Below are 15,707 nucleotides of genomic sequence, written 5' to 3'. Positions count from 1 at the left end.
CATCAACAGGTTTCTAGAGACATATGAATTGCCTAAACTGAACGAGGAGGACATACACAATTTAAATAGACCAATTTCAAGTAATGAAATAGAAGAGGTCATCAAAAGCCTACCAACAAAGAAAAGTCCGGGACCAGATGGGTTCTCAGCCGAGTTCTACAAAACCTTTAAAGAAGAGCTCATTCCAATACTTCTCAAAGTATTCCATAAAGTAGAAGAGGAGGGAACCCTCCCAAACTCATTCTATGAAGCCAATATCACACTGATACCTAAACCAGAGAGAGTCACATTAAGGAAAGAAAATTTCAGACCAATATCCTTAATGAACATCAAAGCAAAAATTCTCAACAAAATTTTAGCAAATCGCATACAAAAACATATTAAAAAGATAGTGCACCATGATCAAGTGGATTTCATCCCAGGGATGCAAGGTTGGTTCAACATCAGGAAATCAATAAATGTAATTCACCATATCAATAGACTTAAAGTCAAGAATCACATGATTATTTCAATGGATGCAGAAAAAGCATTTGATAAAATACAGCACCCCTTCATGCTCAAAACACTAGAAAAAATAGGGATAGTGGGAACATTCCTTAACATTGTAAAGGCCATCTATGCTAAGCCCATGGCTAATATCATTCTAAATGGTGAAAAACTGAAAGCATTCCCCCTAAAAACTGGAACAAGGCAGGGATGCCCTCTTTCACCACTTCTATTCAACATCGTTCTTGAAACTCTAGCCAGAGCAATTAGACAAACCAAAGAAATTAAAGGGATACGAATAGGAAAAGAAGAACTCAAACTATCCCTATTTGCTGATATGATTGTATACTTAGAGGAACCAGAAAATTCCACCAGAAAACTTTTAGAACTCATAAGTGAATTCAGTAAAGTAGCGGGATATAAGATCAATGCACATAAATCTAATGCATTTTTATACATAAGTGATGAATCGTTGGAAAGAATAATCAGAAAACTACCCCATTCACAATAGCCTCGGTAAAAATAAAATACTTGGGAATCAATCTCACAAAAGAGGTGAAAGACCTTTACAATGAGAACTACAGTACACTAAAGAAAGAAGTTAAAGAAAACCTTAGAAGATGGAAAGATCTCCCATGTTTCCTAATTAATAGGAAAAATTAATATTGTCAAAATGGCCGTACTACCTAAAGTGGTATACAGATTCAATGCAATTCCAATTAAAATCCCAATGACGTACCTTACAGAAATAGAGCAAGCAATTATGAAATTCATTTGGAAGAATAAGAAACCCAGAATAGCTAAAGCAATCCTTAGCAGGAAGAGTGAAACAGGGGGTATCGCAATACCAGATCTTCAACTCTACTACAAAGCAATAGTAACAAAAACGGCATGGTATTGGTACCAAAATAGAAAGGTAGATCAATGGTACAGATAGAGGACATGGACACAAACCCAAATAAATACAATTTTCTTATACAAAGGTGCCAAAAATATGCAATGGGGAAAAGATAGCATCTTCAACAAATGGTGCTGGGAGAATTGGAAATCCATTTGCAACAGAATGAAACTAAACCCATATCTCTCACCCTGCACGAAACTAAACTCAAAATGGATTAAGGAACTCGGAATCAGACCAGAGACCCTGCAAATTATAGAACAAAAAGTAGGTCCAGATCTTCAACATGTCAGCTTAGGACCAGACTTCCTCAACAGGACTCCCATAGCACAAGAAATAAAAGCAAGAATCAATAACTGTGATAGATTCAAACTAAAAAGCTTTCTCTCAGCAAAGGAAACTATCAGCAATGCGAAGAAAGAGCCTACAGAGTGGGAGAAAATGTTTGCCAATCATACTTCAGATAGAGCACTAATCTCCAGAATTTATAAAGAACTCAAAAAACTCTACACCAAGAATGCAAATAATCCAATGGACAAATGGGCTAAGGAAATGAATAGACACTTCACAGAAGAAAATCTACAAGCAATCAACAAACATGTGGAAAAATGTTCAATATCTCTAGTAATATGAGAAATGCAAATCAAAACCACCCTAAGATTCCATCTCACTCCAATTAGAATGGTGATTATCAAGAATATAAGCAACAACAGGTGTTGGCAAGGATGTGGGGAGAAAGGTACACTCATACTTTGCTGGTGGGGTTGCAAATTAGTGCAGCCACTCTGGAAAGCAGTGTGGAGATTCCTTAGAAAACTTGGAATGGAACCACCATTTGACCCAGCTATCCCACTCCTTGGCCTATACCCAAAGGACTTAAAATCAGCATACTACGGAGATACAGCCACATCAATGTTCATAGCTTCTCAATTCACAATAGCCAGACTGTGGAACCAATCTAGATGTCCTTCAATTGATGAATGGATAAAGAAACTGTTGTATATATATACAATGGAATATTAGTCAGCCATAAAGAATGATAAAATTATGGCATTTGCAGGCAAATGGATGAAATTGGAGAATATCGTGCTAAGTGAGATAAGCGAATCTCAAAAAGCCAAAGGCCGAATGATATCGCTAATAAGTGGATGAGGACACATAATGGGGGGAAGGAGGGGTTAGTGTTACGGTTAATGTTAGGGCTAGGGAGGGGGGCAAGAATGGAGGAATAAGGACTGTATAGAGGGAAAAGAGGGGTGGGAGGGGTGGGGGGAAGGGAAAAAATAACAGAATGTATGAAACAACAATACCCTATGTAAATTTATGATTACACAAATGGTATGCCTTTATGCCATGTACAAACAGAGAAACAACATGTATCCCATTTGTTTACAATAAAAAAAAAGAAAAAAAAAGAAATCCAAGATCCCAGAGAAAGAAGAAAGTACAGTTCCTAAAAGGAACATGTTGGAGAATGTGAAAGAGAACCAGTGTCAAGGTAGAGTAGCTCTTTGCTGCCTACATAATAGGACTCATTTCTTCTCTTTTCTTGTTTCTTTAAGGCCACGATAATGAGAAATAATCTAGGTATAGAGAAGCAAAGAGTGAGTTATAAGTGCCTTCAAGGTTGCCAAAGATAGAGAGCCCAGGCAATATTTTTTCCGATTATCAATTATTAATTGTGTTCATTAGAATCTAAAATGTGTTATTAGGACAAACAGAAGGATACTATGATATTATTTTAAGGAACAGTGTACCCATATGAATGTATATAGTATGCATACACAAATGTGCATATATGCATATTCATATGTATTTATGTGTATATTCCTATATGTATATACACATATACACTACTTTTTCTTAGAATGTACAAAAATTCTGGTGCCAAGGGCCTTAGGAACTTCCTTCCATTTTGAAACTTCTCATGCTAGGACCAGGCCTCTACTGATGAACTTTGACCTGCCCAATTAGAAGTTGTGGAAGCCCTCATATAGATACAGGCAGATAATTCAGAGTTAATACTCATTTCTTGTTTAAAGAGTGATCCTGGAATAGAAATAAGGAAATGAAATCTCATGACAGTGTCATCATAAAGTCATCAGCCAGATGGCAGTCCTTGAAATCTAATCCTTAGAGGCCTCTCATAATAATTTGTAATATCACATCTAATATTGTCTTATTCACAAATCCATATCTATTCACAGAGACTGAAGAGAAAGAAATGAATTTGTGGAGGCTCACATTTTTTGCTTTATATGTTAACATGAACTCTATATGGAATACGATCAGGAACACAAAATATTTTCCCACGTAGACCATCTATGTTCAGAACAGAGGTTCTGAAGTAAATATTAGTTTAGTTTTTGTTTTATGTGCTGAAATAACAACCTGCCAATGTACGATATGAAAATAAAGTTCTTCCAGCTAACATTTATCTTATGTAAAATTGGACAATTTGAAACTAAATTGAAGATGTTATTGCTTTAAATAGACTTTCAAATATACAAAAGTTTTGCATAGATTTATTCATATGATTGTCAGTTTCAATACGGGAAACACATTAGTGTTCAATGGTCAGATAGTGTCTAGCCTGAACTATGAAAAATGATGCAATCAGAACGCTTTTCATGGCATTTTTTCAAAGATGTGAGATACTTTTCCTCCCATAATCCAAATATCAATATTATAAATCTTGCCTTTTAAAAATGAATTTATAGGATTAACAACAAAAGAGAAAGTGCCACTCTGCCACAGTTTTAGTTTTTTTCAAGTTGAAACACCACCACTAGAAAATGGATAAATAGAAGAAATAAGGGAGAGACAAGGAAATGCAATAATATATGAACCACTTTGTAAAGGCAGCATTCCTTATTTATAAAATATGACAGTAACTATTTTTGAGGTGATATGTACATAATTCTTACACATGTACTCTAAACTGCTTAGATGAATGTAGGCAAAGATGATCTGGATTAGGACTGTCAATACAACTTTTGGAGATGATAGAAATATTGTACTTTGCACTAATAGGGAAGCCATAAGTTACATATGGCTCTTAAGCACTTGAAAGGTAGCTAACAAGACAGAGAAATTGAATTTTAAATTTTATTTAACCATAATAAAATTGTCACCTGTGACTGATGGCTATACTACTGAATAGCACAAATATAAAAGATGATGATTTTAATTCACTTCTGGGTTCAGCTGGGCAAAATATTAGATAAATAGGTCAAAATGTAACAGATAAGGAACTAGGGATATGTCTCAGTTGGTAGAGTGCTTGCCTCGCATGCATAAAATCCTGGGTTCAATCCCCAGCACCACACAGAAAAATGCAAAAGATCATATAAATACTTCTTGTTCTTTATCTAGCATAGAGTCTGTAAGAATGTAAAATAAAAAAAGCTGTAGACAAATCATAATGTGGTTTAATTTATACAATGGACACACATAGCAAACATAGAATGTGAATTTCTAATATAAAGAATCAGTAGCCCATAAAGAATGCAACTTTGCTCATGTTCTTACACTGACCAAAGCAACAATCGAGTCCACATGGCCCATTTTTACTATAATCCTACTCCACCAGTCAAAGATTTGGTTTGTTATTATTTTTCCCAGGAACTTAATGCAGTTCAGCTACAGTATGCTAGCCTGTTTCCATATCTTTTGTGGCAGACATTCTCTTTGGACAGGCCCAACTTCAATCCCCAGGCATAAACAATGATTTTGTGACACAGTACTGGACCTAAAGTCTCTGAGATAGACTTTGCTTCCATGGTAGAGAGCTGTCCCTTCTACTACTTCTTCCTGCTGGAATGCACATATTCTGAGGAAAATGCCAGGAAGAACATAGGGACTTCAGGGCTGACATTGCTGGCCCACTGAACCGATATCAGTATCTTCCTACCTCTGAACTTCTCATTATGGGAGACTAATATATCTCTGTTTGATAAACTACTGAATTTTTTGGTGACCCAAAACTGATGAGTTGAAATGAATTCTGCTGTCATGTATAACTAATTAGAATAACAACAACAACAAAAACCCTGAAAAGCAATCCTAATGGATAAGATTTTCTCTGTGTTGAGCTATTGACACAGAATAATGTTAGTTAGTTAGTTGTTGTTTGTTCATACACTAGTAGTTAGTTTTTTGTTGTTTGTTCCAATCAAAAATGTTTGGGGAGTAGTTACTATATGCAAACTAGTTCCAGGTTATATGATGGTGGATACGCAGCCAACATACCTACCTGTACAGTGCAAACAATCTCATAAGAGACAAAGAACAGCAAACACTTTGGTGTAATGTGAGATAAACATAACAGTGTACCAGAAGAGCATGAGTTTTTAGGGTTGGTAAAGAAGGTTTCCTGGAGGAATTAACATTAACACTGAGACCTGGATAATGAATAGAACTTAAGCAGACCAAGAAGAGGAATGATATATTGATATATAAATATCAAGTCAGCAGGCCATGTAGAAGACAAAACATAGCCAAGAGGAAATGAAAACAGCTCTCTTGTTACTTTTTGCATGTGACAGAAGGAAGGGGAGGATCCAAGGAGCACAGGAAATTAGGCTCCAGTTATAAGGAAAGGCCAAATCACAGAAGACTGTAAAACCATTTAAAGGAGTGTGGTCTAACTTTAAAGGTAATGGTTAAGCTACTAATAGCTTTAAAATTGGGAGGCTGGGCTACATGAATACACTGTATTTAGAAAAATCATCCTGAATCCTAGAATGGGTAGAAAGTTGAAAGATTAAAGGAAGAAAAACCAGCAAAATGTATGATGTGGTCATTCAGGCCTAACATCACGGTAGAGGTGTAGGGATGGAAAGAATTGACTGGATTTGAAAGCTATTTAGGCAGTAAATGGTTGTACTGTAGTTTAGCTATGGGAGTTATAGAAGAAAGTGGTAAGCACGACTATCTTCGTTTTCCAAATTGAACGACCAGATGGGTTGTGTTAATGTTCACTGGATAGGGACCATAGGAAGAGAAGTTTGTTGCATTTAGAGAAAAAGGCTGAGAGAGGGCATAGATGAGTTCAGCTTTGCATCCAATCAATTTGAAGCTCCTGTGGGAAATTAAAATGGAAAGGCAGCAATAGGATATACAGGTCTAATACTCAAAAGAGCATTCTTAGCTGGAAATACAGATGGGTAGTCATCAGTGGACTGAAAATACACAAGTGAATGAGTATATATGAAGAGTATATATGAAAGAGTATATATGAAGTGAGAAAAGAATGGAGAAGAACTTTACAGACCTGAATCAAAAGTAGCTTGGTGAATTGCAGATTCTGTATGGGCCATGTAAAAATGTAAGTTGGCTTCTTGAGTCTCATCTCTACCCATTGGGGAAGTAACTATATATCTTCCTTAGCAGATAGCATTTTAGGGACAAAGCCAAAAAACAAACTGGAATTCCTTCTCCCAAATAATTCAAAGACCTTAATAAAGTGATCAAAGATCTCAGAGTTTTGCTTAGGGCATTATGCAGCATGATATGAACAGAGGGGTATGCCAGAAAGAGTAGTGCAGATGGAATAGCTCAGTCCCCCGAAACTCTAGTTTTGTACTATAAACAAACATTTTTGTTTATTCCTTCTTAGTTTACATCCCTAAACTCACTAAATTAATTTATCATCTTAATTTATTTTCCTAAAGAGGCTTCTGTTTGAGAAGCAGGTATTTTCCTTTGAGATCTAATGATTGACTCTCTGATAATCAATTGATTACATAAAGATAATTCTTCCCAAGTCTAATCTGCCTTTGTTTTACTGAATGGATAGCAGATTTTTATTTGGAGAATAATGAGGACCAAACCTTGCCATCTACACTTAGATTTCCCACCGCCAAATATCAGTTCCCTTTTGAAATGTGCTCTTTCTTCACCAGGGTTTTTTTGATAGGGCCTCAGTTCCTCAACTTTAGGTTGAATTTTGTTTTCCACAGTCCTCTGGACATACACTGTTAGGAATTCAGGACTAGAGCTGCTCTATTCTCTAGGGTCATCAGCCTAAATCAATCTTCACAGGAGTAGTTTAGCAATCTTTTGCTCAGTTTTAAGATTTACTTGGTTTTAATTTCCATGTATCAACAGCTCATTACTCCTAAGACTTCCTGCTCCTTAGTTAAAAATCTGTTTTTTTCCTCAATGTTAGAATTTTCCTTTTAATAAAGACTACCTAACTGAATTTTTCAGTAATTTGCATCATATTCTAGAACTCTCCTTTCACTGTTGTTGTCCTCCTTGTTGCTCAGGTGCTATTTTTGTCTGTTTGCTGACACAACTCAACAAGAGTCCAAGGATCCTTCACTTGTCATAGTACACAGAAGGTAACTTCATTATGCAAATGGAGTCATCATTTAGCAAACATTGACGAGCTCCCTATCATGTCACCTGGTTTAGGACCTGGGGATGTGTTAAAGAAGAAAGATAGTCTCTGCTCTCATGGAGTGTAGACTAATTTGTAAGACAAGCATGAAATAATTATATAATTCATGTTTTCATTTATGATTGGAATAAGTGTTAATGCAAAAAAAGCACAAGGGATTAATAAGGAGACACTAGTTTGAGGAGATAGTGTCTCTAAAGAGCTGTGAATTTCCATAAATATGTAATGGGAAATGAAAAATATGAGTCATATTACCCTACATGGATTTTACCATTGGGAATTTGAGATACAATAACAGCTCTACAGACAGCTATAACTCTATCGTGAAGTTCAAAGTGACTTCTTTGTTAAATTAAGTATGGGACAGCATGTGCCATGATGGGATAGAAAGGTATTTGTTCAGATAGAGTTCTCAAAGCAGACTGATAAATGACTTTTACCACTACAAATCAAGATTTTGTTCTTGTTAATCTTGATTCTGTCACAACCTTTTTGAGTGGGCAAATCATTTCATTTCACCAGACTTTGGGTTCTTTATCATTACAATAGGAGGCTGAGCTAAGCCTGTGAGTTAAATCAGCATTTGCCATCTTGGATCCTCCCAAGCTCCAACTTAGCAGGATTGGGAAAACAAACTTGTCTTGTCCATCTGATGTCACCACCCTTTTACTAGAGTCAATAATAGCTTTAGAAATAATGTAGTTCCTACCTTTTATGAATATTTCCCCAAGATGCATTGATGTTCTCAGTTATCATGTGTACTTTTCTGGTGTCATCTGCAGAATAATCCCGGAGAAGTTTCAGCGCCAAGTCGTTTGCCACATCTACATTTATCTGCCATTGGCGGAGGTCTTTGGCCAACTGCTACAGATGTGTATGGGAAATAGAATGAACGCCAGGTTATTTTTCTGAAATTGTAAGTTGAGTTTCTTCAAATGCTTTATAAATAGCTTCTGAATCTTCAGGTCAGATATGTCTGCAAGATTGTTTTTAATATACCATATGATTTAGTCTATCATAACAGTACAAACTAACCTCCTTTTCATAACAAAACTTTTCAAATGAAGCAGCTCGAGCAATAACCAGGTTCAGTTACTTCAATTTAGTACCAATTAATTGGAAATAAAGTGAGCTTAATTGTTTTTATCACAGGAGAGAGCAAAGTATAAAAACGTACTTCTATATAATTGTTGCGTATGTAACACATAACAAAATTTGAATGGAAAAAAGTTTCATGCATTTCTCCTCTCTTCATTAACTTGTTGAATTGTTTATGTAATTAGTGCCATCTACTGGCATTCAACTAAACCTGCATACAAGAAATATTGACAAAAGGACAGTGCCATTATCCTAGTAACAAAATTTTTTGAAGGATTATCATATTTAAAACATACTTTACTTCAAAATTAGAACTAAAATCAAAATTAGCAAACAATCAAGTCTTGACAATCAAGTGTTTGTCTCTGACAATCAAGTGTTGTCAGATTAGCCATTTCATTACTGGAAGTACATTTCAAAGAAGGAAGTCAATCAATTATAGGTGTATCTGGAAGTATACCAGCTTGAAACTTCTATTAAACACTTTTGCAGGTAGGAAGTTTTCAAATATTGAGATAATATTACATTGTTGGGACTGTGGCTGTGGTTCAGTGGTAGAGCCCTTGCCTCACACATGTGAGGCACTGGATTCGATCCTCAGCACCACATAAAATAAAATAAATAAAGATTTTGTGTCTACACACAACTAAAAAAATTTTTTTAATATTACATTGTTAATATAGTTATATCAAATTCAATATGGTGGGTTAAGCTATGCTACATGGGCAGAAAAATAAGAATAGGCAATTTAAAGAACAGACAGAATAAAATGATTTTATATAAAAGAAAAAAGCCAACTTTCAAATAAGAAGCAAATACAGTATTAAATCTAGGAGATACAATTTAACACCAATTAACAAAAAACAAAACCCAGAGCCAGAAAGTCTGAGAAAACTAGCACATTTATGGACTATTGCCAGGAATAGTATCTATCAGGAGAATTAGGCAATAGATACCAAGTGATATATAAATGCTTAATTCCAATGATCCAATAATCTCACTTTTTAAAACTTATTTCAATAAAATTTTTTAAATGATAAATATACTATAGGAATAAAGATCTTCATTAATCAAAATCCTAAAAAAACTCAACTAACTTTAATATTTAAACAGGAGGTGTTAAAAGCATATAATACATTAATGCAAGGCCCAACTTATGGTAAACATGCACAGTAATCACTGTAAAAGCAACACAGTTTTCTTGTGTAAAAAGCAACAAAATTTTTATCTACACTGTGTGTTATGACCTAAAAACTGTAGTCATGAATTAGAAGGAAAACAGAAGCTGAAAGTAACTCATGTTTCTGAAAAGAAGAATCATTTTTGTTTTCATAGCTGTTTTTTTGTGTTAGTATGATGTTCATATAATAAAAACCAAACACTTGTACTTTTAGCATAGTTTCAATGAATTTTATTGGACTTCTATCCCTTGAAAATATATAATCTAGCATTTCATTTAACTAGAACAGTCTACTTTAGAATTAAACTAAATGATAATGTTTACTGCATTTCAGAACCAAATTATCAAACCAAGAAACTAAAGTCAAAAGCAGGAGAGAGTTTCTAATGGCACAGAGCTCAGTTACTACTACTACAACTAAAATTTATCTGTGGAAAGTCTTTCTTTCCTTCCATACTTCTTACATGAAGCACCATAGTTCCTATTTTCTTTTTAAAACATTTTTATTTGTTCTTTTTAAATATACATGACAGTAGAGAGTATTTTGACATATTGTACCTACATGGAGTGTAAATTCCCATTCTTGTGGTTGTACATGATGTGGAGTTACACTGGTCATGTATTCATAAATGAACATATGAAAGTGATGACTGATTCATTCTACTGTCTTTCCTTTTCCCATTCTCCTCCCTTCCCTTTATTCTCCTGTGTCTAATCCAATGAACTCTACTCTTCCTTTCCCCCTTATTGTATGTTACATATCTCCTGTTTTCTACTTTTCAGATTCCTGATTGATTCAAAAGTCCTTCTGAGTTAAAAAACCCTCAGTCTTGCCTTTCCTAGAAATTTCCTTCTGAACAAAATTACATTTCTTTCCTTCCCCTCCTCAGAATCTGCAAGTGATAAAAATAATGTATAGTAAGATACAAAAGACTGATGGACCCTTATTATCCAGATGGTAGTATTTGCATTATAAAAGATAAGCTTTTATCATAAATTAACCCTCGAATCAATAGCATAAGCATCCACAAAACTGTTACCATAACCTGGTAACTGTTTCCCAAGGAAACTTCTTTTTAAGAAAGATTTATAGACAATTGTGATGGTGCACACCTGTAATCTCAGCAACTTGGGAGGCTGAAGCAGGAGCATTGCAAGTTCAAGGCCAGCCTCAGCAACTTAGCAAGACTCTTTCTCAAAAATAAAAAATAAGAAGGACTGGAAATGTGGCTTAGTATTTAAGCATCCCTGGGTTCAATTCCCAGTCTCCCCCTCCCACCAAAAAAAGATTTAATTGTTAAACAAATACTTATGGTCGGAGATCCAAGATGGTGGACTAGAGGGAGGCTGCGTTCCTTGTCGCTCTGTAACTCCGGTTTCAAGTAGAGTATATCTGTTTCTCGAGGCAGTTTTTGCTGCTTATCGATCCCCTGCTGTTTACCCCATTTGTCTGCTGTGATCACCTGCAGTCTGCCAGCATATTGATGCCTTTTTTGAGTGCAGATTGCTCACTGTCAGGCATCTATCATCCACCATTTGTTTGCCTCTCGCCTGTCCATCACCTGCCTTACACCTATCCATCACCCAACGCAGGAGGTTCACCTCCCAATTGTCCGACAACAGACAGCAAACTGATTGCCGACCACCAGTGGAGCACCAGCTGCCTGCTGTTGCCTGGAAGTTCACTGCTACAGTACCTGCAGGTTTGATTATGCGTGGCTGCCGCCATTTTGAGACAACAGCCAGGCCCTGTAGGACCCCTGGCAGGAATGACTGAGCCCCTTCTCCAGGATCCCTCAGTCCGACCAATCACTCCCTGCCTCTGGGGCCCTCACATCGACTGACTGCTCCCTGCTGCCAGGACCCCCAGACCAGCGCCCTATCACTGGGACCCCATACTGACTGATTGCACCTGGCCTCCAGGATCCCGCAACCACACCAAACACACCTGACCTCCAGAACCCCTGCCTGACCAACTGCATCCCGCCTCCAGGACCTCCAGCTGACCACCTCCACACCCTGAGCTGCAGCTCCCCATTTGCCAACACATTTCGAAGCCAGAGCAGACATCTTGGATAATCCTGGAAGCCGTAGCTCCGATCTTTAGGTGGGGCAAATCCCATCCTGAGATGCCTGCTGGAGGCTTGAAACTCATTGTCAGGTACCTCTCATGCATCAGGCTACTGAACACTGGGAGGTATCATTACCATATGACTGTTATAGTGTAGATTTTCTTTTTTCTCCTTATTGAAAAAATTTAAGTTTTTATTTCTTTACTTTTCTTGCTCTCTTTTCCTTTTGTTTACCTGTTCCCTCAGAGTCTCTTTCTCCCTTTTTTGCATGCTAATATACAATTTCTTTTTATTACACTTTCACCCTTTCTATTATCTAGAACTTCTGTATATTCTTTTCTTATCCCATTAACAGCCACATTCTACATCCCTCTTCATCCTCTCTGCCCTCCATTAGAAACTGCAGACCTTATTGCAAATCTGTTTTTTTACCAAAGATAATATTTGAACTCATTCTGTTTATTATGACAATTTTGTTATTGTCCTCATAGGGGCTATTTGGTCTAGGATTGCATAGTGTCTGAATTGGGCACTGCTAATATTGATCTCCCCTTAAAGAAAGGGTTTTGGAAACCTATAGGGCCACTATAAGCCTATAGGGGGAAATCTGCAATACCCCAGATCTGCAGTGCTAGAGGGGAAGATACATGAACAACATGAAAAAACAAGGGAAGAAAATGATCCAAACAAATCTAGATTCTATATTAATAGAATCCAATGACAGTGCGTTAGAAGAAATGTCAGAAAAGGACTTCAGATTATACATGATTAAGATGATTTGCAAAGCAAAGTATGAGATTAGAGAATAAATGCAGGCAATGAATGATAATACCAATAAGCTGAAAGAGCACCTGCAGGAAGCAACAGATCATTTCAACAAAGAGACAGAGGTTCTCAAAAACAACAACAACAACAACAACAACAACAACAAAAAAAAAACAAATAGAGATCACTGAAATGAAGGAAACAATAAACCAAATAAAAAACTCAATGGAAAGCATCACCAACAGACTAGACCACTTGGAAGACAGAACCTCAGACAATGAAGACAAAATATTTAATCTTGAAAAATAAAGTTGCTCAAACAGAGAAGATGGTAAGAAATCATGAACACAATCTCCAAGGACTATGGGACATCATGAAAAGACCAAATTTAAGAATTATTGGGATTGAGGAAGGCACAGAGATACAAACCAAAGGAATGAACAACCTATTCAATGAAATAATAGCAGAAAATTTCCCAAACCTGAAGAATGAAATGGAAAATCAAATACAAGAGGCTTACAGAACACCAAATGCACAAAATCACAACAGATCCAAACCAAGGCACATTATAATGAAAATGCCTAACATTCAAAATAAAGATAGGATTTTGAAGGCCGCGAGAGAAAAGCATCAGATTACATATAGGGGGAGACCAATATGGATAGCAGCCGACTTCTCAACCCAGACTCTAAAAGCTAGAAGGGCCTGGAACAACACATTTCAAGCTCTGAAAGAACATGGTTGCAACCAAGAATCCTACACCCAGTAAAACTAACCTTCAGATTTGAAGATGAAATAAAATCCTTCCATGATAAACAAAAGTTAAAAGAATTTACAAATAGAAAGCCTGTGCTACAAAATGTTCTCAACAAAATATTCCATGAGGAGGAAATGAAAAACAACAATGGAGGTCAGCAAAGGGAGGAACTACCTTAGAGAAAAACCACTCAAAGGAGAAATCAAGCCAACTTAAAAACCAAAAATAAGCCAAATGACTGGGAATACAAATCATATCTCAGTAATAACCCTGAACGTTAATGGCCTAAACTCATCAATCAAAAGACATAGACTGGCAGAGTGGATTAAAAAGAAAGACCCAACAATATGCTGCCTGCAAGAGACTCATCTCATAGAAAAAGACATCCACAGACTAAAGGTGAAAGGATGGGAAAAAATCTACCATGCACATGGACTCAGTAAAAAAGCAGGGGTTTCCATCCTTATATCAGATAAAGTGGACTTCCAGCCAAAGTTAGTCAGAAGGGATAAAGAAGGACATTTCATACTGCTTAAGGGAACCATAAATCAGGAAGACATAACGATAGTAAATATTTATGCCCCAAACAATGGTGCATCTCTGTACATCAAACAAATCCTTCTCAATTTCAGAAATCACATAGACCACAACACAATAATCCTGGGTGACTTTAACGCACCACTCTCACCACTAGATTGGTCTTCCAAGCAAAATCCAACCAAAGAAACCATAGAACTCAATAACAAAATCAATAACCTAGGCTTAATAGACATATATAGAATATTCCATCCATCAACGAGCGGATTCACTTTCTTCTAAGCAGCACATGGAACCTTCTCAAAAATAGACCATATGTTATGCTACAAAGCAGCCTTTAGGAAGTGCAAAAAAAAAGAGATTCTGCCTTGTGTTCTATCAGATCATAATGGATTGACAAAATAAAAAACAGAAATTACTCCAACACCTGGAGACTAAATAATATGCTATTGAATGAACCATGGATAACAAAAAACATCAGGGAGGAGATAAAAAAATTCTTAGAGGTCAATGAGAATGATGATACAACATATCGAAATCTCTGGGACACTAGGAAAGTGGTACTAAGAGGAAAATTCATTGCATGGAGTGCATTCCAGAAAAGAATGAAAAGTCAACAACTAAATGATCTAACATTACAGCTCAAAGCCCTAGAAAAAGAAGAACAGAATAACAGCAAAAGTAGTAGAAGACAGGAAATAATTAAAGTCAGAGCTGAAATCAATGAAAATGAAACAAAAGAAACAATTCAAAAAATTGGCAAAAAAAAAGTTGGTTCTTTGAGAAAGTAAACAAAATAGACAAGCCCTTACCCACAGTAACAAAGAGAAGGAGAGAGAAAACTCAAATTACTAAAATTCATGATGAAAAAGGAAATATCATGACAGACACCACTGAGATACAGAACATAATGAGAAGCTACTTTGAAAATCTGTATTCCAACAAAATAGAAACTACCGAAGACATTGACAAATTTCTAGAGACATATGCTCCTCTCAAACTAAACCAGGAGGACATACACAATTTAAACAGATCAATATCAAGCATGAAATAGAAGAAGCCATTAAAAATCTACCATCCAAGAAAAGCCCAGGACCAGACAGATTCTCAGCCGAGTTCTACAAGACCTTCAAAGAAGAACTCATTCCAATACTTCTCAAAGTATTCCAGGAAATAGAAAAGGAGGGTACCCTACCGAACTCATTCTATGAATCTAATATCACCCTCATACCCAAACCAGGCAAAGACACATCAAGGAAAGAAAATTTTAGACCAATATCCTTGATGAATATAGATGCAAAGATCCTTAACAAAATATTGGCAAACTGTATCCCAAAAACATATTAAGAAAATTGTGCACCACGATCAAGTGGGGTTCATCCCTGGAATGCAAGGATGGTTTAACATCTGTAAATCAATAAACATAATCCATCAAGTCAATAGACTTAAGGATAAGAATCATATGGTTATATCAGTTGACACAGAAAAAGTGTTTGACAAAATACAAC

At 36.2% G+C, this 15,707-nt stretch overlaps 1 protein-coding gene across 5 annotated transcripts in view; it reads right to left on the bottom strand.

The window, feature by feature from the left end:
* DMD (dystrophin) overlaps positions 1-15,707 on the bottom strand; it is a 2,089,750-nt gene that overhangs the window by 544,181 nt on the left and 1,529,862 nt on the right. For all 5 annotated transcript variants that reach the window (XM_079122792.1, XM_079122788.1, XM_079122791.1 and 2 more), the window contains one exon: positions 8,500-8,654. In XM_079122792.1, coding sequence (XP_078978918.1) covers positions 8,500-8,654 — 155 coding nt within the window. The remainder of the gene's footprint in view (positions 1-8,499; positions 8,655-15,707) is intronic.

This window comes from Sciurus vulgaris, assembly GCF_902686455.1.
Source record: "Sciurus vulgaris genome assembly, chromosome: X".
NCBI lineage: Eukaryota > Metazoa > Chordata > Mammalia > Rodentia > Sciuridae > Sciurus > Sciurus vulgaris.
The sequence above is the reverse complement of the archived record's forward strand: the minus strand, read 5'-3'. Positions and strand labels throughout refer to the sequence as shown.